The following is a 26,411-nucleotide window of genomic DNA, read 5'->3' as shown; positions in this document are numbered from 1 at the left end:
TCATACTAATATTGTTATAGTTTAAGCTAATTTTGACGAATTAATGAAATAAATATAAAATTGTAGTTTCATTTAATTAATTCAAAATTCAAAATTCCGCCTATGATTACTTGTCAAAAAGGTTGACGTTGACGTAAAAACTACTAGAGAATCGAAAAACGTCAACTTTTTTGACAAAAAAACCATAGGCGTACATTTGAATTTTTATTAATTAAATGCGAAGCTACAATATTATATTTATTTAATTTATTCACCAAAATCAAAATCAACTAAAACACAAAAAAATTAGTATGGCTGAGTAGGTATTTTGAATACCTTTCAAACAAGGTATCACTTGCCATAAGGTCCCATTTAAAATTATCGGTCACAGTGGCTCTGTAACGTCATCTGTCACTATTACGTCACCTGTCATAACTAGTTAAGAAGCTTACGTTAGTTAATTTCCTCCATCCAAATTTCACTATTATAGGTAAAACCGTTCAAAAGATAAGAGGGGGGATACGGACTTTTGACTAGCACTGTATAAATAACTTTTTTGTCTTTAACTTTTAAGAATTTTTGCATTGGATTAATAAACTCTGAGGCTAAGGTATTGTAGTACTAAAAGGTACTGTTATTTTAAGTCTGTAGGATAGGTACACCGTTTTCTAGAAAAATCGATTTGAAAAAAATCGATTTGAAAAAAAATTGAAAAAAATTGAAAAAAATTTGAAAATTTTTTTCAAAATAAAACAGTATGTTTTATCGACTTAAAGCAGGAGTAACTTTGAGTACTAGAATAATTCATAATTTAATAATCTAGTGTCAAAAATGCACAAAAATTATAGACGAAACCGATAAAGCGATAAAATAACCGTTGACGTGCCCACATCGGACGACTATGAACGGTACTAGCTACTATTCGTAATTGATAAAATCGATTCATCTCTGGAAGATAAATAAACGTACTAGTTTTCGTTTTTCTAAATAGTTTTTGTTTAATTTTTTTCAAATTCAGAAAACGAAAAATTTTCAAATTGATTTATCTAGACAACGGTGAATCATACCGACTTAAAGCAAGAGTACCTTCTAGTACTAAAATGTATCAGTGTTTAATAATCCAGTGTCAAAAATACTTAAAAGTTAAAGGCAAAAAGATATGGTATAAATTAACCGTTGCCCTACCCAAAACGGAAACCTATGACCGGTCCTAGAAATTCGCAATTAATGAAATTTATTTATCTCTCGAAGATAAATAGGTGTACCAGTTTTCGTTTTTCTAAATAGAAGCGTTCTGGAGCTTAAAAAAAACTAATTTCAAGACGCCATAAAGAGCTCTAGCTCTATTAGGAAGCATTTTTGGACTATAATATGAATTGGGTTAAATTATCAGTAGTAATTGCACAAGAGCTCTAAAATTATTGAATTTTTCCCGAGTGATACTTTGACAGTTTTAATTTCACGAGCCGAAGGCGAGTGAAATTATGTCAAAGTGTCACGAGGACAAAAATTCTATATTAATTTTAGAGATCGAGTGCAATTTGTTGCGATTATTTCATGAATAAATCTGTTCAAAACCAAAATTTTATTGTAATTTATTTACGTAAGTACAAATTAGTACAATTAAACAAACAGTTGTTATAAATATTAATTTGACGGTTGAAAGTCATCACTTTTATAATTTTTCAAACATTAATTGTCATTAATGCCACTGAATGTATTTTTTCGTAGCAACGAAGGGCATCTGACGTAATATACTTGACGACGGGAAATTATCAAAAATTATCGATTTAATTTAGATTTCTACTAAAACTATTGTACTATTGGTCAGAATCTCCTATGAATGAAATAATCTAAGAAATCTCTGGTCTTCGTTTCTCGGGAGAGTTTCTGAATACCTTGTATTTACAAACTGTGTCGTAAAAACATAAATTGGGGAATCAAAGAGTTGGTTGCTTTTTGCACCAATTAGACCGAAGCTTGGGCGGAAAATGTTTTGTAGCCCACCCTGTATACTATACATTATTCTCTAGATAAGGACTTAGACTTCTCGACATGTAATTAAAAACTCGATATGTAATTTACACTTTTTTTTTGTAGGAAAGTCTTCTCTCTGGGCTATTTCTTCGCGACTTGGTAAATCGTATCAACGGTAAGGGCATCTCGGAAGGGGATGGAGTATCTTACTTGGATTTTACTGATGGACTGCCACTAGATGGGCGCTCTTTATCTGGTACCCTCGAAGAAGAGCAAATGTTTCCAGTTGATTATGAAACAATGGGTGAAATGAACATGCATCCCAGCATTCGTGATCAAGAATACTTGCAACATAGCACCTTATGGGGGAAACAGGTAATAAATTAGTCTTAATAGGTAATACCTTAAATCTTAGTTTCGTTTACTAATATGTATGTTAGTTCAAATTATTTAGTTCCATTTATTTGTTCACAAATTTCTAACTTTTATTATACCAATATCAATGATCTTCAATGGCAAATCTTTTATAATCCTCTCGCATTGTGACTTTTTGATCTGCTTCTTCTGCTTCTTCTAAGATTGCTAAACAATTCCTCAGATTGAACCGTGATTTTCATTGACTTATGTGTTTTAATAATAGACGGAGAGGCAGTGCCGAAAAATCTCTCTGAATTTACTAAAGCTAGTTTTTTTACAGTTGATTACCGTGATTGTGTAGAGAAACATACTGCGGTCGGATTAGAAAAAAATGTAAAATACAAAAGTCATTCGTTTTTTTAATTGTGATTTCTTGAAATATATATCGTACTAGTGACGTCATCCATCTGGGCGTGATGACGTAATCGACTATTTTTTAAATGAGAATAGGGATCGTGTGCTAGCTCATTTGAAAGGTTATTTAATTCTCTATGCAGTAATATAAACATTAAGATCATTATTTATACAGGGTGTCCAAAACAATTTTTTTGAATTATTAATCAAACAGTAAATTTAATTTAAAAAAAATTTTTGGACACCCTGTATAAACAATCATTTTTATATTTATTAAGCGCAACAGGCCTTGTAGGCCTAGGGCTAAAATGTTTACATTTCTGATTACATAAATAATATAATAAATAACTTAATATAACTTACATAACTTATAAAACTTAAAAATTTTATTTAATTACACTTCAGTCTTTTTATACACTCCTTCACCACCTCTCTCCATCTCCTTCTGTCCAATGCTAGTTCTTTCCATCTGTCAATGTTACTTTTCTTCAAATCTTCATACGCACTGTCCTTCTATCTTTTCCTTGGCCTGCCTTTCCTCCTCTTTTGTATTGGTCATCGTGAAAGTACCATTTTTGGCATTCGTTTACTTTCCATTCTCTCGATGTGCCCCAAGTATCGTATTCTCTGTGCTTTGATCGTCGTCGTGATCGTTGGCTCTTGATATAGTTCTTCCAATTCTTTTTTGGTTCTTCTCCACTGACCTTCTATTTTCACACCTCCATATATTGCTCTTTGCATTTTTCTCTCCCATCTTTCTAAAAGGTCTGTTTCTGACTTTTTGAGCACCCATGTTTCGCATGCGTATGTTACTGTAGGTCTGATAACAGTCCTATAAAATATTATTTTTGTTTTTCTTGATACGTATTTGGATTTCAATAATGTGCGTAATGCTCCATATTTTTTATTTCCCTTGGCTATTCTTGCCTTTTAAGGCAAGCAAACAATCATATTAATGTTTATATTACTGAATAGGGATTTGAATAACCTTTCAAACTAGATAAAAATGAATGACGAACTTGGACAGTCCATAGTAAAATAGCTTTCGAATGAAGTAGAGGGCTAAAGAAGAATGTTGCAGTTTTTGCTGTGGAACTCTGAGAACATCATTTGGAAAAAAATTAATAAAAATATATATATATATATATATAAAAAATTATTTAAAAAAAATACAAAAATAATTATTTATTAGCAGAATTGTTTATTATATTAGTATTAGTTTTAGGATAAGATACGAAAAAATGACTAATAAAATAAAAAATAGTAAAATTGGCGAATGGATTTAGTGTCCGCAGTCATATAAACCCAAACAAACAACAACAAAACAACCTTTCAAACGAGCTATCACACGACCCCCCTATTCTCATTTAAAAAAATAGTCGATTACGTCATCACGCCTAGATGGATGACCTCACTAGTACGATATATATGATCGAAAACATAGTGAAAACAGACATGAAAAATTAGTCCAAATTCTAAAGACAAAAAACATAGACAAAAGGAACTTAGGTAGGTACGTATAACAACAAACTTTTACTGGAATCAAAGAGCACAAATAGGTAACGAACCCAGTTCAGAAATTGAAATTAGGAGAGGATTTAGGCAGGGATGTATTATGTTTCCATTACTGTTTAATAGTGTACATATATAGTGAATCCATTTTTAAAGAAAGAAGCATCACTATTTCAAAGTGAAAGAATAATAATTAACGGAAGATATATTAACCACATACGATATACAGATGACACAGCACCGTGAATATGGCTAGCGCTGCTGAACAACTCCAATTACTACTAAACAAAACAAGCAGTTTCTGTAAAAAATATGGACTAACATGAATATAAAAAAGACCAAATATATATATGATAATATCAAAGAAAACAAATATACAAGCAAACATACATTTGGGAAATGTACCGATAGAAAGGGTTGAGAAATACAAATACCTAGGAACCTGGAATTCAGATAATAATAGCCAAGATAGAAATAGCAAGAAATGCGTTTGTAAAAATGAAAACAGTTCTCTGCAACAAAGACCTTAGATTAGAACCGAGAGTAAGAGCTTTGAGATGTTACGAGTTTTTGATATTGCAATATGGACTTGAAAGCTGGTTACATTCCTTTGAAATGTGGTATTGTAGGAGGATGCTTACCCGTGATGCTCTCTTTGCATTCAACATACTAATCCAGAGATGCTTAAGATGTGAACCAGAATATGTACGTCTGTTTCATAGATTACAACAAGGCTTTCAATAAAGTCCGTCACAAACAGCTAATGGACGTCCTCAAAGCAAAACAAGTACAATACAATGACCTTCGAATTATAACAAATCTATATTATAAACAACAGGCACACATACGCATTAACGGACACACATCAGAAGAGTTCGAAATTAAAAGAGGAGTGAGACAAGGGTGTGTATTGTCACCACTACTATTCAATGCATACTCTGAAGAAATTATAAAAAGAGCTCTTGAGGGAGAGACAGCAGGAATAAAGGTAAATGGAACGCCAATTACCAACATTAGATATGCGGACAATACTATCATAATAGGCCAGGGTAATAAGACAAAAATATACCCTGTTCGTGACACTTCAGCAGCCAGGGTACTGAAGCATTTTTTCGACAAGTAATACCCATAGGAACAAATTGTAACTATTTCCTGCGTAGGATCTGGCGGCCATTTTTATTTATAAACAATTAACTGTCAAAAAATGGCATTTTTCCCTTTTTTTTCAAATCAATGGAAAACAATGAAACTTATGATTTCTTTAATGCAAATATCTTTGAGATTATGGAAAAAGCTTTAAAATGACATATTACAAAGTTTGATATACTAATTTATTGTTAATATAATTGAGAAAAAAGTCGGAATTGCAAAAAAAATTGTTTTCGCAATAACTGCTGTAAAAATTAGTGTACAGATTTGAAATTTTTGTGAAATGAGGGTTCTTTGGTGCTTAATATGTGATAACAATTTCAAAGCGATTCATTCAATTGTTTAAATTTTATTCGAATTGTTTATCTCAGAGAGCATTTTTTTGCAATAACATAAGACAGAAAAAAATGACGTTAGAACCATTCCACAAATGTCAAATGGAAGAGCATGGCTATATTTTCAACTTGGTTTAGAGAAAGCGAATAAAAAATGCATTTATTAGTAATAAATAATTATGCAAAAGTATGTAAATCTTCCCTTATAAATTTTGGAATAACTTTTTCCAAAAAAATTAACTTTTTTTACCCTGTTTTAAGTGCACAACTACCAAGTAAAGTTATTTATATCATAATTGATTAAAAATTGTAATAAATATATATAATTTCTTATATAACAAAATAAAAATTTATAAGGAAAGATTTACGATACTTTTTCATAATTATTTATTACTAATAAATGCATTTTTTATTCGCTTTTTTTAAACCAAGTTGAAAATATAGCTCATGCTCTTTCATTTGACACCTGTGGAATGGTTCTAACGTCATTTTTTTCTGACTTATGTTATTGCAAAAAAATGCTCTGGGATAAAAAATTTAAATAAAATTTAAACAATTGAATGAATCGCTTTGAAATTTTTATCGCATATTAAGCACCAAAGAACCCTTATGTGACAAAAATTTCAAAGCTGTACACTAATTTTTGTAATAGATATTGCGAAATTCATTTTTTGCAATTCCGACCTTCTTTCTCAATTATATTAACAATAAATGAGTATATCAAACTTTGTAATACGTCATTTTAAAGCTCTTTCCATAATCTCGAAGATATTTGTACTAAACAAACCATAAGGTTCACTGTTTTCCATTGATTTGAAAAAAAAAGGGAAAAATGCCATTTTTTGACACTTAATTGTTTATAAATAAAAATGGCCGTCAGATCCTACGCAGGAAATAGTTACAATTTGCTCTTATATGTATTACCTGTCGAAAAAACGCTTCAGTACCCTGGCTGCTCGAGTGTCATGGAAAAAACCTTATTACCCTGGACTATAATAGCAGACATCCTTCAAGACCTCCAAAAGCTAATGAACAAGATAGTTGAATATACAGAAGAATATGGATTATCAATAAACATCAAGAAAACTCAATTTATGAGGATATCAAAGAACCAAAATAATGATGAAAGCCTGACAATTAAAGGTCAAACTTTAGAACAAGTTGAAAACTACAACTACCTTGGCACAATAATTAATCACACAAACGATTACTCCAAAGAAATCAAAGTTCGAATAGAGAAAGCAAGAACACACTTCAATAAAATGAGAAAGGTACTTTGTGCAAGAGAACTGAAATTAGACTTGAGAGTTAGGCTGGCAAGGTGTTATATTTTCTCGACTCTGCTTTACGGGATAGAAGCATGGACACTTAACGCGTCGACTACTAAAAAGTTGGAAGCATTTGAACTGTGGGTGTATAGAAGAATCCTGAAGATATCATGGACCGAGCATGTAACAAACAACGAAGTCATGAGAGGAGTCAACAAAAGACTGGAAATATTGGAAACCATCAAGACACGAAAGCTGCAGTACTTGCGGCATGTTATCCGTAATGAGAGATACAACATACTTCAATTAATTATACAGGGGAATATCCAGGGCAAAAGAAGTGTAGGAAGAAGGAGAATCTCATGGTTGCGTAACTTGAGGGAATGGTACGGATGCACATCAACCGAACTATTCAGAGCAGCAGCATCTAAGATCAGAATAGCCATGATGATTGCCAACCCCCGTCGCGGAGATGGCACGTAAAGAAGAAGGAGGATGCTTAGAATAGCATGGGCACAGAAGAAAACTAACACGGAAGTATTGCGAGAACTGGGCAAAGAATACGAAATAATAAACAAAATAAAAATAAGAAAGTTACAATATATGGGATACGTAATGAGGGCACAGCGATATCAACTACTGCGGCTGATAATTCAGGGAAAGATAAGAGGAGAACGGAGTATAAGAAGAAGGAGAGTATCCTGATTGAAACATTAAAGGGGCTGGTTTAAATGCAAATCTATTCAGATCAGCGGTAGATAGAGTAAAGATAATGATGATGATATCCAACCCCCGATTGGAAGACGGCAAGGCAAGAAGAAGAAGTCCAAAAGATCTATTTTAAATAAATAAAGATGAACTCGTTTCCACACCACCCAGGGGGTAGAGTTCCCAGCGCGTTTTCTTTTATAGTGGTTTCCCCTAGAGGCCTAATCCACTTTAATTTAGATATTGTTTATATTATTGTTACATTTTGTTAATTTAATTATATAATTTTTTTAAAAAAGCTGATTTTTTCTCTATTATGCATAGTAATTTAATATTTTTAATTGATTATGTATTTATCAATAATGTCCTACTTTTTTTGTTGCACTTAGATCTTTTTATTTCTCATAAGTAAATTTTTTTTCGAATTTTTTGGTAGTGATGCATATTGTCTGAATTTTTTAGTATATTTGAAAATATTTTTAAACTCTTACATTTTAAATATTTAATTTAAAAATAATTGGGGAAACAAAATTTGGATATGGGTACAAAAATACTGAGGTGTTTTAAAATAATATTTATTTTATATAATTATAACATTATACAACATTAATGCTAATTAATATACCCTATCTATTCCTACAATAATTATTAAATGTATAAAATATCTTTCCATTTGCTTAATCGTCTATTTCAAGAATTTCAAAGTTCTCCCTTAAACCCATATCGGCGCCGGCGGCCGGAGTACCTTCCTTGTCACATAGGGGATTTTGTTCTTCCTTTTCACTTTGAGAATTTTGTTCATTCTCTTGGCTCGAGCTGGAAAAGTATCCACAAGGAAATGGAAACCTTTTACCATGTCTTCCGTGTTTACCATGACGTTTACCATGACCATGACGTTTAAAATGAAAATTCTCACCGAACCCACCAGGTGGATGATGATGGTGGTGAAAATGATCATGATGATGGGCTGGGTGTCCAAAATCTACCAAACTATTCCATTTATCTTTATTTTGTCCTCCAAATTTTCCACAATGACCGCGGCTCTTAGATCTGTCATGTTTACCTCTGCATCTTGATCTGTCATGTTTACATCTGCTTCTTGATCTGTCATGTCTACCTCTGCTTCTTGATCTAGAACGTCCACCACGGCTTCGGGACCTGGAACGGCTTCTACTCCTAGATCTAGACCTGGATCTTTGGTGTTTACGTTTACCAAGTCGTTTTTCCAATAAACTGACAACTGTTTGTTCAACCGTTGCTTTAATTATGGCCTCGAGCTCTGCAGGTATCTGTGTGTCAGCGGGAGCTGCAGTTTGTTGAGTATCGGTCTCCATAACGCTAAAACAATACAAAACCACAAAAGGTTAAACTTACTGTAAGATTTACCTATTAAAATTTTAATCGTCACTGAACACTATTTTTCACTACAACACTTTGTATTTACACTGAAACGATTCGAATAGAACACTGATACTGGCTTCACCGCTAACCAAACTACTTATTTATACACTTAAATGAATTACACTTTATTACAACACGTTGCACCATATTGCATTATATTAATCAAACTCAAACAACCTTGACATTCCAATGTTCAGTAAGATAATGCTGTATTTCCGTTCGAACATACTTTTGCATATTAGATAATAGAAACTTTTAATTGTTTCGTATAGTCCGAGAGCCAGCAAGGTTTCAAGAATTAATTTTAAATTACCTAGTTGAAATTTTGTATTTCTTTTCTTTTTGGATTTATTTATTTAGCGTATGGCTATATCACAGTTTTTGTATATAAAAATAAAGATATCAATAATGTAGGGTTTTATCTTCTGTTGTCTAGGGTTTGATTAATTGGTCACAGGTCGATATGAGGATATAACAAACAAACACTTTTTTGTTGAACTCGTAAATTACAGTAATATAGAACTAATTTAAATGATAATTAACACTATTGACATCTGATCGCGGCTTGATAGCAAGAGTATGAATACGTCTTTCGCCGTTAATGAGATGAGGTGCCGTCTGCCTCTCATCGCCTTCTTGTTCACACTCTACTGTCCAACTGACTGTCGCTTCACATGCTCAACTAACCGATAGAGTTTTTTTATTACGCTGCAAATGACACTTGACTGGCCTTCGGCTCGTGTTATGATCTTCTTCTTCTTTCTTGTATGTAGGCGTTAAAGCCTGTTTCTTCTTCAAAATTAGCCTCCTAAATTATTTAAGTTATCGCACCATCTTTTTCTTGGTCTGCCAATACTTCTTCGTCCATTTGGTGACTTATCTCGTGCTATTCGTACTATCCTATCCTCTGCCATTCTACTAATGTGCTCGTTCCACTCCTGTTTAAGTTTTGTCACCCATCTATTTATGTCTTCTACATTGCATGATCTTCTTATGTTTTCGCTTCTCTCCATATCCAACAGACTTTTCCCTGACATTCGTCGGAGTATTTTCATCTCTGTTGTTTCTAGTAGTCGTCTCGTTTTAGGTGTGTCAGGTCTTGTCTCCGCCGTGTATGTCAGTATAGGTCTAATTGCTGCTTTATAGATTCTTGCTTTTGTGTCTTGTCTTAGGTGTTTGTTTACTTGCTTTTAAGCTTTGTTTTCGTACTTCCTCTTCAACATCTGCGTAACTGGTTATATCTATTCCTAGATATCTAACCCTTGCTTCCTGCTTTATTATTTTTCCATCAATTTCGATTTTACATCGTAGTGGGTATTTAGATGTGGTCATACATTGGGTTTTTTTCTGCTGATATTATCATATTGTATTTCTTGGCTGTTGTATTGAAGATGTGTGTTAATCTTTGGAGATTTTATTCTGTCTCGACGATTATTGCGGCGTACCTGCAATGACCTTTACGTACTGCTTCTATTATTTCGTCGATTATTATATTAAAGAGCAGTTGGCTTAATGAGTCACCTTGTCTGACTCCGCTTTGTACTGGTATAAACTGCGTTAGTTTTCCATTTATCTTTGCCTGTATTCGATTATGAAAATATATGTTGTCGATGGTTTGTACAATATTGATTGGTATGTTTCTTCTATACAGTAAATGTAAGACGTCTTCGACTTGGATGCGATTGAAAGCCTTTGTCAGGTCTATAAAACATAGATATGCTGGTTTATTGTACTCAATGGCCTTTTCTGTGATTTGTCTCAGTACAAATACGGCGTCTACTCAGGATCTTCCGGATCTGAATCCTTGTTGTTCATTCGATAAAGTTGTTAGTTTATTGATTTTGTTGGTTAGGACTTTTGTGGTTAGCTTAAGTGCGGTATTCAGTAGATTTATACCTTTATAATTGTGGGGGTCTTCTTTGTCTCCTTTCTTGAACATTGGTATCATTATGCTGTTTCTCCATTTGTCTGGTATCTTGCAGTGCAATATTAGTTTTTGTATAAGTTTTGTCATCTCTAGGGTTATACTTTCTTATCCGTATTTTAGATGCTCGTTGGTTATTCCGTCTGGTCCTGGTGACTTTTTGTTTCGTGTTATCATAATTGGAATAATTTAAGAATCCGTAACGAATAGAGATGTATTCCAGGGAAATTCCCGGGAATTTTTACAGATTTTCCGGGATTTTAAAATATTTTATTTTAAATTATTAGCGGAGATATTACTAACTCACAATGAATAAATGATTCTGATACAATTATTATCTCTGCTTAATAATCATTTTAAATCATTCCACTTAAAATATTTAAACAAATGAAATAGAGAATGTGGAAAAATCCCCTTACGAATAACTCACTATTTCTGGCTGGGAAAAATTTTTCGAATAGAATCAAAGATCCAAACACCAGTTCTTAGAAATGTGTTTCGCCCTCTTTAGGATGTGTGAGTTATTCGTAAGGGGATTTTTCCACATTCTCTATTTCATTTGTTTGTTTTCGTACGAGTGGTCGTTAAACCAGTACCTGTGGATCTTTTGATCACTGAGTGTGTTTCAAAGATCTACATCTTTTGTTTTTTCTTAAAATATTTATTTTTCAATTATATTTTAACCCGCAGTCGCGCTTACTTCAGTCACGTAAGTAGTCGCGCGTAGAGAGAAAATCTCAGAATACGAATTTATTTAAATATATATATATATATATATATATATATATATATATATATATATATATATATATATATATTCGGTTTTATAACGTCTTACAACGTTGTCCGACTCCCAAACGCCACTGTATTCTGTCCTGAGTTAGGTCTTCATTTAGATTTCGAGCGCTAATCGCTTTCCTAACTCCCAGATTCCAGCTCTGTGGTGGTCGTCCTCGTTTTTTCTTCTCTGGGGGTTGCCACATCATAGTTTTCTTAGGCAATCTTTCGTCCCCCATTCGGCTCACATGCCCATACCATATGAGCTGTTTTCTGTCAATATCCTCAACTATAGTGCCCTCTACACCCATTTGTTGTTTTATTACTTCATTCCTTATTCTTTCGGCTCTTGATATTCTCATCGATCTTCTGATGGCATCCATTTCCGTGGCTTCGACCTTTTTCTTATATTTCTCGGTTATTCTCCATGTCTCGGCTCCATAAAGTAGGCTAGTTTTAACCATTGTCTCATATATGTTCCATTTTCTTTTCTTTGAGATTTCTTTACTCCATAGAACTCCGTTTAGACATGCTATAGCTCTTCGGGCTTGTATGATTCGATGTTCAATTTCTCGTTCGTCTTTACCACTACGGTCGAAGATGACGCCCAGGTATTTATATTCGTCACATGGATTTATTTTTTGATTGTCTTCGATATTGAGTTGTTCTGCTTCAGCGCCAATTGAGAGGTATTTTGTCTTTTCTAAATTGATATTTAATCCCCATTTCTGGTATTCTTCAATTAGTTTTCTAAGCATATAATGCGAATTTAAATGCGAATTTAAAACAAATTTCTATTGTAAAGCGTGATTCATTTAGAGGTACTTTTTCAAAAGGAAAAAATAATGAAAATAATAAATTTTATTTGAAAAGCTTTAGTAGATATCATACAAAAGAACCATTCTTTACAATTAATTCTTAAAGATAATTTCTTTCAAATGTTGACCGTGACTGCGGTTAAGAGGGTCCATTCTAAAGTTCCAATTCTCGATGACGCGTTCGAGCCTTTCGATTGGTATTTGACCAATAACTCAAGTAATATTATCCTCCAATGCCTGAATCGTAGTCGGTTTAGTCATGTAGACTTTGGACTTTAGGTAGCCCCAAAAAGAAAAGTCTAGATATGTGATGTCACAGGATATATGCGGTCAATTCAATGGTCCAAAGCGTGAAATAAAGTCAGGCTTTTATGGGCTGTATGGCAAGTGGCGCCATTTTGTCGGAGCCAAATGTCGTTGATATCACGAGGTTCAATTTCAGGCACCAAATAGTCCGTTATCATGGCGCGATAATGGTCTCATTCACAGTAACATTCTGGCCGGCCTCTGTTTTAAAGAAATATCGACTGAAGATTTCACCGGCCCATAAACCACACCAAACAGTTGTTTATTCTTTATGTAACGGTAACTCTAACATATATTTTGCTTGTTTATAACCCTAAGTATGGGAATTTTGTTTAGTCACGTCCCCATTAAGACAAAAATGGGTCTCATCGGAAAACAATTTTTTTCCGAAAACAGTGGATCTTCTTCAAGCTTATCAAGAGCACTCCACTGAAACGGTGATGACTCGGAAGGTCATTTTGCTTCAGATCTTGCACTAATTGAACTGTTTATGCTTTTAAACCAAGATCCTTACGTAAAGTACGCCAAAATATTGCATTACAACAAGCCAAGCTTTTGGGAATGGCGACGAATCAATTCTTCATTATTTTTGCTAATATTATCAGCTACTGCCGCTATATTTTCTTCAGTGCGTTGAGTGTGGTCTATTAGGTCAAGTGTTATCGAATAATGAAAACTAGGTTTCAAACTTAATGATGGTATAGCGAATTATGCGATCGGTAAGCCAATTATGTGGACCATAAGTTGCTCTAAGCGAACGAAACACATTTCTCATAGAACGCCTATTTTCGTAATACAGCTGAATAATTTCTAGATGTTGTGCCGGACTAAGTCTTTCAAGGATCAAACGTCAAACAATACTGAATAAAAACGCAACGTCAGGTGATACGATTTATGCACGGTCTCCCATCAATTACCCACCAAAAAGTACCTCTAGATGAATCACCCTTTATAATATTTTTATTGACTTGTTACGTTAGAAATATCTATTTCTAACAATTTTAAAGCTAATTGGTTCTCACCAAAGCAGTAAATTTCACAAAGAAAAAATAAAAAAATAAAAAAAAAACTTAAAATTTTTTAAAAAAATTCCCACGCATTACTACAATCTTCCTCGAGGCACTTACGAGTGAAAAGTTATGTTACAAAATTTTTCTTAAAGTTATCACGGATCAGGATAAAATGTTAGATTTTTTGTCGCGACTGCTCTCGGGTTAAACCTTCCAATTTTGGAGTAAAATCAGAAGGTATCACATCCGTCAGCATAAACATTCTATTGTTTATGCGACGATCCGATTCATTTTGAAGCATCCAGAATTATAACATAAATATTTATTTTTAATTAAAATTATGTTTATGAAGAATTAGTACATAGGAAAATTAATACGGTATTAGATTAGTAGAAATCAGCTGACCTGAAGTTTAAAAAATTACTCACTTCACTCAAAAACATCAGACCTACATCAACAGAAAGTGCGTTTTCTTGCAACAGAAAGTGCAACAGAAAGAGCTTGCTACTATTGTATCTCGGTTAACAGATTACTGACTCTTGGTCGAAATTTATTTTTACTCATTTCGTCATTCCCCGTTAGAGGACAGTCTAACCACACTCTGCTGCAAATATTTTAATATATGTAGTTCTTCTTCGTTTCGTTGTGATTCAATTCAGTCTACTTGCATAGCCTCTTTGAAAAGGGGTAGACCCAGAAACACGGTCTCACAGGATGGCAAGAGACTCGAATTGAATCAAAACGAAAACGATTATTTTCTTTTCTTTTTCATACCTTACTCGGTTTAGAGTACAAAATGACCACGTTTCGTTAAAGTAATCTGAGACGCATTGTTGGAGTGTTCTCCTAGCGGCGCCGCTTGGTACTATTGTATCTCGGTTAACAGATTACTGACTCTTGGTCGAAATTTATTTTTACTCATTTCGTCATTCCCCGTTAGAGGACAGTCTAACCACACTCTGCTGCAAATATTTTAATATGCAGTTCTTCTTCGTTTCGTTGTGATTCAATTCAGTCTACTTGCATAGCCTCTTTGAAAAGGGGTAGACCCCGAAACACGGTGTCAGAGGATGGCAAGAGACTCGAATTGAATCAAAACGAAAACGATTATTTTCTTTCCTTTTTCATACCTTACTCGGTTTAGAGTACAAAATGCACCGAGAGAACAATTTCTTTTCTCCTAAAACACCGATTTCTTTGAGCAATATTTCTTAAAAGTTAACATATCCTATTAACTTAAACATACCGGTTCACATATGAAGAAACGAGTTTTTTAAACACAACTCAATAATTTCTTACAGATAATTTCTTCAATACTAAGAAATGCATTAATGGTTACATCAAATTTTCTTATCCTAAAGTTTTTATTTCTTAAATTGAAAACTACAAATATTTTGTAGTATAAGAAATATAATGTTAAGTTAATCCATATTTATATTTATGAACAAGAAATTTTCTTGCAGTCAAATAAATATTTTAAACCACAAGAAATAATTCTTCAGAAATACCCTCTGTAGTAGCTGTGGTTATAAAATAAAAACTTTGTCATTAATGCCGAAATGTTACTTGCAAAGAGATTTTCTTCCACAAAAGAATTGCGCAGATTAACTATTTATGATTAGTCGTCAGTGTTTGTCAAGATGGCGTGATATGTTCATGTTCATATAGATGGATTTTTGATTTATTGGTGTTCTTTAAAAATTAACGGATATTTTGAAGGTACGTACATATATAGGTATTAAATAAAAGTAAATTGAGTAATTTAAGATGTAATAATAATATTGTTGCGTATCCGAATGGTTGAAAAAGAAACATAATAGTATCTTTATATGCTTTTTAGGTATAATGATGGACGACTCTGAAATAAAGGAGCTTATTATTCTAACTGGGAAATATGCCACAATTTAAAGCTGGGACAGAATGATATAATATATAGCTTCAGAACAATATTAAGAAAGGAGTTATTAACCAACTGCGGGGCCTTCCAAAAATGGTAGAACTTCATACATGTAAGTACCTTTTTAAAAAATGTCTATACTTATGTATCAACTATAATAGGTTTATTGAATGTATCGTCTTCTATAAAAATATACAATACAACGCTATATTAAACATGGCGGGTGCAACGCTGAGGATGTTTTCTGTTAATTTATTTGAGATGAAATCAGTTAGTCTAAAAGAAATATATGTTTATGGTTAAGAAATGTTATTGCCGAAAACCGTGAATTAGTTAATATGTATTAAATGACTTAGATGTAAACTAATAATACTTTCCCGTAATAAAATTTCTTAATGATTAGGTATGCTGTCTCTTTTAGATTATAAAAATTAAGAAAATTACATATTATTATGTCTGCTTCAATGTTTTACATTGTTGGTATTTTCCCCCTTGTTTTAGCTAAACAATGTTTATTGTGTGACTTAATATTATACAGATAAATAATTAATACTTCATTAACAAAAAGAAAAAAATAAACAAAGATGTGTAGGTTAAATAATGCCATGTTTGAACTAAATATGATTGATTATTATTAGTATTAATAGTTCTTATGTGGGGCCGTGTATTTGTTTTTTTATTTCCTAAATTTGTTAAAATAAATATCTATGTCTTTATAAAAAAAATTTATTAAAGTAAGTTTACTCTTTCTACATAACGATTTTGTTTTAGTGAATTGCTGATATACAAAGTGCTATTAACAAAAGAAGGAAAATTTGAGGAAGTTGGATTTGCCTCTCCATCCTTTTATTGTTGTGTAGAAGCCAGTGGTTTAAGAGTGGAGAAAATATTTGTATGTAATAATAACGTTTTATATCTTGTTTTATTAATAAATAATGATTTTACCTTAACACAATGATTTATTTTGTCGTATGTAATATCACTTTATTTTCAAGAAATATTAACTAACTCTAAATATACGTTTATCTCTGCGAAATATATTTCTTAAAATTAAATACATTAATTATTAATAGTAAAATAATAATATTCCTTACTAAGAAATATTATTGCTCGGAAAGAATAGTTTTGTTATGTGTAGAAAATATATTTTTATGACTAATAAAATTAATTAACATCAAGTCTGATTTCTTTCTGATAAATGGGTTTAAAGTTTGCCAGAAAGTGATAGTTCAATCATGTTTAAGATATATTTCTTTGGCTATAGTAGAATTTATTTGAAATATTTTAGAAAATTATATCTTACATACAAAGATATATTTCTTAGGCAATATGCCAAGTCGATCTTTCTTAAATATTAATAAACTTTCTTTATGTCAAGAATTTTTTTCTCTCGGTGTGACCACGTCTCGTTAAAGTAATCTGAGACGCATTGTTGGAGTGTTCTCCTAGCGGCGCCGCTTGGTACTATGGTATCTCGGTTAACAGATTACTGACTTTTGGTTGAAATTTATTTTTACTCAAATAAAAATAACTTATTATGAATCATAAGCCTGTTTGAAATCTATAAAGATCTGATGCACGTCCTGATTATATTCCCAATACTTTTCAAGCATTTGTATTATTGTAAATATTTGATCAATAGTCGATCTTCCAGGCCTGAAACCACTTTGGTAGTCACCAACTATTTCTTCGGCGTATGGTAGTAATCTTTTTAATAATATCGAAGCCAATATTTTATACGCAGTGTTGATTAGTGAGATTCCTCTGTAATTCCTTTTTTCCTTTCGTGTGTATTGGTACAATAATACTACCACACCATTCTTTCGGTATTACTTCTTGTTGCCAGGCCTTTAATTGCCCCTTGTTGCCTTCTTGTTAAGTGATGGATCAATAAATCGGACAATAGGTTTAGGAAATTCGAGGCATCAAAAATAACTTATGTTTAAGATGGTGCGTTAATTTTTTAGAGAAGCGTAATATTACCTCTTTTTTTTTTCATTTATTTCCCATTCCGCTGTCGTATAACGATTGGGGGGGAATTAGTAATTATTGCTTAATTATAATAAAAAACTTTTAGTAGATAATTTTAGTAATTTAATTTTTAGTATTTGAATGGAGACAGGGCTGAAAACTCAATACTACATCACAACGGATTTAAGAATAAGAATGGTCTAAAAGGTGAATCCACTTTGCCAGCTTATTGCAGTCCACCGAATCCATGCCCGATAGGATATACAGGTAAACACTTTGCACTCAGTGTTAATTTAACTGTGTCAATGTATTATAGAGGATTAGGACATTACTATCTTAAAATTTTAATTGTAAGTAAATTGCCAGTTTTTAACAAGAAAACACATACATTAACCATTACTGTTTATTGTAAAATCCATTTTTAAAACAAACAAGAAAAATAGCACCCTTAAAACATATTTGAAAAAATCCATTTAAAAATATTAAAAAATAGCAGAAAGTTCCACAAAACACATGACAACAAAAAAAAAACAGATTCTAAAAAATACATAAGACAAAATTTAGATTACTTTTTTCTTGGCAAACTACTATAATATAATACTATCATAATTCAGTTACTCCAGCTCTTTATTTTCTATAAACAATAGTTGATAATGCGTCTAAGTTTTCTTGGCACACATTTGACTTTATACCTCGTCCAATTTACTTACCGTTGCACGTCATCCGCGCCATAGCCTGTGACACGATACCAACACGAAATATCTAGGCGGTAGGTGTGTTCCCCTTTAGAATCATTTTGATTCTAAAAAAGAACACATCCACCGCCTAAATATTTCGTGTTGGTATCGTGTCACAGGCTATGGCGCGGATGACGTGCAACGGTAAGTAAATTGGACGAGGTATATATAGTTATGATTCTTTTTAAAGACGAAAAAGACCGCTCGCCTGACGCATTAGAAATTGATATCGTCAAATAAATTTGCATCAAAGTTAAAATATTGGGAAAAGTTGCCTCTACATCCTAGATGACTCCAAATTTTTCATAAATTGTATATAACCTACTTATTCAAATTTTGGCATAACGTTCGACAATACGAAAACGGCGGGTTCGTTGGAAAAAATATTCCCATGAGATTTTTTTGCATAATTACATCCGTGAGATACCCCAGAATAAGGTTCAAGAAGTCGCCCACGCGAAAATTGGTCCAATTTTTTTTAATCAAATTTTAAAAACTAATATTTTCGGTCTGTACAAATTTTTTTTAGGTGTTTTGGGTCATTCTTGACAAAAAAGGTCTCTTAATTTTTCCCTAAAGTTGATCGTTTTCGAGTTATAAGCAATTTAAAATTTGAAAATCGCGAATATGGCCATTTTGAAAACTTTATAACTCGGTTAAAAATTATTATTATGAAAATGAAAAAGTGGCTAAATCAAAGTTTAAAGCCTACCCTACATGATCCTGAAAAAATTGTGTCATTAATTTATTACTAAGCTGTTATTTTTAATTACTAACAATGAGCGGTAAAATCGTATTGACGCGGCTGTAAATGTGAGTGCGAGTAAGATGCACTATTGACTGCCGGAATGGCATCTCTCTCGCACTCACATTGACGGCCGCCTACTACGTGCATGACACTCATGATTATTACTTAAAAATAACAGCTTAGTAATAAAATAATTACAAAAATTTATTTAGGATCTTGTGGAGGGGGGGGGCTTTAAACTTTGATTTAGACACTTTCTGACTTTTATAATAATAACTTTTAATCGAGTTATTAAGCCTTGAAAATCGCCAATTTTCGTTTTTTTTTCAATCTTAAATGGAAACCTCCAGTTTTTCTTGCTGATTTTAATTCGTTACGTAAAAGTAAGCAACTTTTATTCAAAACATTTTTTCGAACTGTGGATAGATGGCGTTATAATTGGGAAAAACGATTTATCCTGATACCATAGGTAAATTATAGAAACGGGCTAATATCTCACAAATTACACTTCCAAATGAAAAACAAAAAAAAAACGATTTTTAATCTTTTTCGAAAACCTTTCGAACAACACCAAACGTGACCCTCTAACCCACCCCCTGGGGGTGGGGTGGGGGTAAATCTTAAATAGCAACCCCCACTTTTTACTACAGATTCGGATCCGTCACGAAGAACTAAGCAACATTATACTAAGCAACAATAAATGTTGCCTTACGAATCCGAATCTGCAATAAAAAGTGGGGGTTGCTATTTAAGATTTTAAAGTTACCCCCCACACCACCTCCAGGGGGTGGGTTGGAGGGTCATGTTTGGTGTTATTCGATAGGTTTTCGAAAAAGATTAAAAATCTGTTTTTTGGTTTCTCATTTGGAAGTGTATTTTGTGAGATATTAGACCGTTTCTATAATTTACCTATGGTATCAGGATAAATGGTTTTTCCCAATTATAGCCCCATCTATCCACAGTTCAAAAAAATGTCTTGAATAAAAGTTGCCTACTTTTACACAACGAATCCAAATTTGCAAAAAAAAACGGGGGGTTTCCATTTGAGATTTTAAAGTTACTCCCCACCCCACCTCCAGGGGGTGTAGTGGGGATTGGTGTTTGGTGTTATTGGATAGATTTTTGAAAATTATTGAACACGTATTTTTCAGTTTTTTGATCCGATGTTTAGTTCGCGAAATATTCGACCGTTCCGCTACTTTTGGGACACCCTATATATTGAATAATTGTGGAGATAGTATAGATCCCTATCTGACACCCATTCTGGATGAAATTCGTTTGAAAGTGTGTCAAGCACTTTAACTGATCCAGTAGTGTGTTCGTATAGTTCAGTTATAAGCGAAATAAGATGTTGGGGTACGCCTACTTCTTTTAGTACTCGTCATAAGTGTCTCCACTGGACCCTGTCGAACGCCTTACGATAATCTATAAAGCATATTATGTACAGTGGAATATTGAATTCCTTAGATTTTTCGATTATCTGTCTTATATTCAACAGGTGTTATAACAGGTGTTCTCGAGTACCTCTACCTTTGGTAAATCCAGTTTACTCTTGTGGAATTTCTCTTTGAAGGAATGTTTTTAGTCTCTCATTGAGTATATGTAGCATTATTTTACTGGCATGTGATAAAAGCGAAATTGTTCTACCATTGTCGGTATTAGTATTGAACAAGTAATGGAAATAATATACATATATACCTTGAAATTATACTTTCCAGCTACGGAGACCTGGACAAAGAAGTGAGAAATCAATTACAAAACACAAATAGACTGGCAGGATGCCTTAATAACAATATCTGGCGAAACCGACATATTAACACTGAGATGAAATCAAGAATTTATAAAGCCAGTGTAAGAACACAACACAAAGAATACTACAAACAGTAGAACTGAAAGTACTGAGAAGACTTACAGCAAATCAACCTAATGAGATAAGCAGAATGAGGGATACATGTGTTTACGCACATTTATACTGATATCTGACAATACGAACCAGTACGCCAATGCGGCTAATATTAATACATATATGGTTCATTTTTTACTACCCCACGCTCTCAAGCAGAGGGATTGAAGGTTGAAGTTCACCAAAGTCAGATTCCAGAACCCCATTCGAGTCAAAACATTCAGAGAAGCAACACACATAATAATATAGCCCTTTTATTTTTTAATACTGTTATATATCTAGTTTACTCAATATACGTTTAAATTCAAAAATATATAACAAGTGCGGAGTGATCCCTTACTTCTTCGTACAAACAAACATTTTGGTCCTTCGAGCCGGATATATAATTAATTACCAGTGTCCTAATGATCGCAGACAGGCAGACAGACACGCCCAGTTTAAAAAAGGTCAGTGTTCACATTTACATATACCTACCCTTAAAATATCTTGATTTATGAGTGCTGAAATCTGATAACAGAAACGTGGTATTTTATTTACGATAAGACATTTTTGATTTTATGTTAAAAGATTTAATTGCTTCACGGGCAAACTGCATTTTTATCTTTTTTTAAGTCGTTGACATTTTAAATATTTATAGTTTCGAATTTTGAACATTTTTTAAGGGTTATTTAAACATTTATTTCACAAACTTTACAAACATTTTTTAAGGGTTATTTAAACATTTATTTTACAAACTTTACAAACATTTTTTAAGGGTTATTTAAACATTTATTTTACAAATACGTTGGGCTCGAATCATTACACAGTAATACATTTAATTACATTTATATTTTTCTTTACAAGCTTCTTCTTCTTTTATCAATTATTATAGGTAGTTGGTATTTTCACATTTTATAATTGTTACATTTTACAATTTTTACATTTTTTGACATTATCTACATTAGGTACATACTATAATTTATTTTACATTTTATTTTACACCTTTCTTCTTCTTTAACAAATATTATAGTAGGTATCTTTGCATTTTACATTTCCTTTTACATTTATCTTCTTATTTGAATATTTATCACAATGTCAAAACAAAACAAAAAGGAAACAGAGCGTTTACAAACAGAACAGAACAAACGAACAACTATCAAAAATCACCTTACGAGATTTAGCGCATACTTTAACACCATTAAAACACAAGATCAGCCTGCTTTAACGGAGTTAAATGCTAGGCTTGTAAGGGCTGAAAAATTGATTGACCAATTTGAAGAAGTTCAACAAATCATCGAAAATTTGGACAACAAGTGTGAAGAGAATTATAGAACTATTCATGAGCCAGAACAATGCGGTTTTGAGAACATGTTTCATGCGCTAATGGCCGAGATAACACACTTTTTAAAGGCTAAAGCTCCTGATAACCCTGTCGACGATCAAGACAGTGCTAGCACATCAGGTTCTCGGGCAGGCAACCTTCTAAATTCGGTAAAGCTGCCTATCCTGAATTTACCTTCCTATGACGGAAACCTGGATGTTTTTCCGTGACAGTTTTTCGCCATAATACATGAAAACGATGCTCTAGCAAATGTCCAAAAATTCCATTACCTACAGCTCTCCTTGAAAGGGGAGGCTGCAGAAACAATCAGCTCGTTGCAAATATGTGATGCAAATTATGAAGTAGCATGGTCGCTTATTAAAGAACGGTTTGAAAACAAGCAACTTCTAATAAATTTTCACATCAAATCGTTATTAAGCCTACCGGCATTACAACAAGAGTCACACACTGGACTTAGGCAACTTTTAAACGGGTTACAAAAACATTTAAATGCTTTGGAAGTTTTTTAACGTCCCACCAAATACTGGGATGATATTTTAATATACTTATTGGCCAGTAAATTCGATCACGTTACCAGACGCTCCTGGGAGAACAAAATGAATGCTAGCGAAATTCGCACATTCTCTCAGTTGACTGAATTCTTAAAAGATAAATGTTGAATGCTACAAACGTTGGAAACCGAAACCAAACATTCAAGTAATAAATCTAATAGTAATTTTAAACAAAGGGAAAAAACAAAGACCTTTCGTACTGGCACAACAAAACAATGCGTTTTTTGTAACAATGACCATAACATTTATCATTGTGAATCATTTCTAAACGTAACACCTCTTGAACGTTTAAATAAAGCTAAAGGTTTACGATTGTGCATTAATTGTTTAAACAACAATCATTCGACAAAACCATGTCGCTCTTCCGGTTGCAAGAAATGTGGTAAAGTCCACAACACTCTGTTGCATTTTCCAAAGCAGCCAGTTCAACAAACTTCTGTAGAGGCTGACATTCCTATTGACATTCTACAGGCCAACGAGACTTATTCTAACTATTCTTCTTTAACATGTCATTCACCTGCCAAATCACAAATTTTACTCTCTACTGCCATGGTTAAAGTAGCTGATAAAATGGCAATCTACACGATTGTAGAGTTTTACTTGACAGCGCTAGCCAATCTAACTTTATTAGTCAACGTTTACACAACATTTTACAATTACCTAAGATAAAGACTAACACTTCTATATTTGGTATTGCCCAAATGCACAAAAACATTAACTGTTGTGCGTCTGTTGAAATGAAATCGACAATAAATGATTTTGACAAGAAACTGACTTGCTTAATACTGCCTAATGTCACAGGATGCACGCCACAATTTTCATTTGACCCTACTACTCTGAATATCCCAAATCATATTACTCTTGCAGACAAACATTTTTACAAACCCGCCAATATTGACCTACTTATTGGTGCGGACACGTTTTGGGACTTATTGTGCATTGGTCAAATTAAATTGGGAACCAACTATGGTCCCATGTTACACAAAACTAAACTGGGTTGGATCATTTCAGGCCCTATTTCTGCTACTAAGTCTTCTAGAGACACACAGAATTGCTACGTTTCGACTGAAACTGACCTCAACGAAACACCTACACATGACGACAAATTCTGTGAAACTTATTTCAAGGAGACGACTTCACAAAACAATGACGGTAGATTTACTTTACCAATTTCTTACAAACATCCCCTTTCCTCTTGGGGGGACTCAACAAAACAATTTCTCAAATTATTACTTTTAATACTACTATTATTATTTACTATTTTTACCACTACTTCTAAAATTATACTACAAAAACTTTGGAGATTAAAGATTTCATGGGATGAGTCTTTGCGCCATGACCTACACAGTTTGTGGTCAAACTACAGTTCACAGTTGTTGTCCATACTTAACAATCTTAAAATACACACACCTTTTTTTACCAAAATCATATCTCCATTCAACTGCATAGATTTTGTGATGCATTGGAGTAGACGTTTGGCCTACGATGTACTGACAAAACTTGGGAAAATTAATCTCAAACTTATTTTGCTTTTAAATAAAGGTAGCTCCAATTAAGAGCTTCGCCGTATACGGACTTCCAATATCCGGTGCTCTTTTTTTATACTACTACTACTTCGAGTTTATACAGTACTCTGTATTACTTTTTTCCTTTGCTACTTTTACAATTGTATTTCTTCCTTTACTACCTTTCAATTTACGCTTTAAAATTTACAATTTAAACTTTACAATTTACAATTAGACACGATTTAGAGAACACGTACGTCGTACAGTCGGTACTACTCTACAATTGTACTTGCTTGGATATAATACTTATCCTCACTTATCAATTCAATCTAAGAAACAAATCTCCTCTCATGGAAATCAATTTTCACGCTTAACTTCTTCTGGGCCTTTTCTACATCCGGCATTGACTATGCTGGAACATTTCCTTTATCGTGACAGGACGGGAAGAAACTACCAAAGCATATATTTTATTATTCGTTTGCTTTGCAACTAAGGCCATCCATTTGGAAGTTGTAAGCGACTTAACGACTGATTGTTTCTTAGCAGCCTTACGTCGGTTTATGTCTAGACGAAGTAAATGCACAAAAATATATTCAGACAATGGAAGCACATTTGTTGGAGCAAATAACGAGATAAAAAACTTCTTAACTTCTAACAACCTTGATGTCTAAAATCACAAATATTTTACCGTTTTCTGTGTCAGGTGGAAACACGTTTAAATTCAAGGTCCATTTGTCCTCTTTCCTTTGATCATAGTGATGCTACTGCCTTGATACCTACACATTTCCTTATTGGAGACACCCTTATGTTAATCCCTGACCTAATTAGCTGTAACATCAAGGAAAATAGACTTTCTCGTTATGCACACATACAATCTACTACACCTACATTTTTGGACCAGGTGGTCCAAGGAGTACATTTCCACTTTGCAACAACGAGTAAAGTGGAAGCAGAACTGTCAACAATACTTGCATATCGGAACATGGAAGAACAGGTAGAACATGGTAGAACAGGTGTGCCACCTTTGAGATGGAAGCTCGGACGCATCCTCGAGACTCATCCCGGTAAGGACGGCGTTATCCGCTCCGTGACGGTGAAGACCGCATCCAGCATCTTCAAGAGACCTGTGGTGAAGCTGTGCGTGTTACCGTCGCAAGGTGAATCGCAGTGAGACATTTATTTTAAACAATCTTAATTTTTATTTTATTTTGCACAATTTTAACTTTACTGACTCTACGTTTTGTTACTATTTAATTCGGACAGTGAAGCGTAGTGAGCAATTATTTGGACAATTTTAATTTTACTTTTCGTCGAACAATTTTGATTTTACTTTACTTTGAACAATTTAAATTTAGTTTATTTTAAATACCTTTAATTTGCTATTTTACTTTCGTTTTTGTATATATCCTACTTTATAACTATTTTACTTACATTTCCATCTTTTTTTACTTGTAAAAGGAATGTAAAGGATCTGACTGTTTTTGGTGACTTCACTGTAAGTAACCAATTGAAACCGAATGGTTTCAAGGGGGACTTATGTTTACGCACATTACGCAATGCGGCTAATATTAATACATATATGGTTCATTTTTTACTACCCCACGCTCTCAAGCAGAGGGGATTGAAGGTTGAAGTTCACCAAAGTCAGATTCCAGAACCCTATTCGAGTCAAAACATTCAGAGAAGCAACACACATAATAATATAGCCCTTTTATTTTTTAATACTGTTATATATCTAGTTTACTCAATATACGTTTAAATTCAAAAATATATAACAAGTGCGAAGTTATTTACGACCATCCATCAACTTTTTTCTTCAACTTCGTATAAACAAACAACAAGT

General features: G+C 33.1%; 1 protein-coding gene across 3 annotated transcripts in view; it reads left to right on the top strand.

Moving 5' to 3' along the window:
- The window catches only part of LOC114336454 (neuroendocrine protein 7B2), a 161,224-nt gene that overhangs the window by 28,603 nt on the left and 106,210 nt on the right, over positions 1-26,411 (top strand). For all 3 annotated transcript variants that reach the window (XM_050652572.1, XM_050652569.1, XM_050652570.1), the window contains exons 3-4: positions 2,080-2,331; positions 17,938-18,070. In XM_050652572.1, the coding sequence (XP_050508529.1) occupies positions 2,080-2,331; positions 17,938-18,070 (385 nt within the window). The remainder of the gene's footprint in view (positions 1-2,079; positions 2,332-17,937; positions 18,071-26,411) is intronic.

The sequence above is a fragment of the Diabrotica virgifera genome, chromosome 6 (genome assembly GCF_917563875.1).
Source record: "Diabrotica virgifera virgifera chromosome 6, PGI_DIABVI_V3a".
NCBI lineage: Eukaryota > Metazoa > Arthropoda > Insecta > Coleoptera > Chrysomelidae > Diabrotica > Diabrotica virgifera.
The sequence above is the reverse complement of the archived record's forward strand: the minus strand, read 5'-3'. Positions and strand labels throughout refer to the sequence as shown.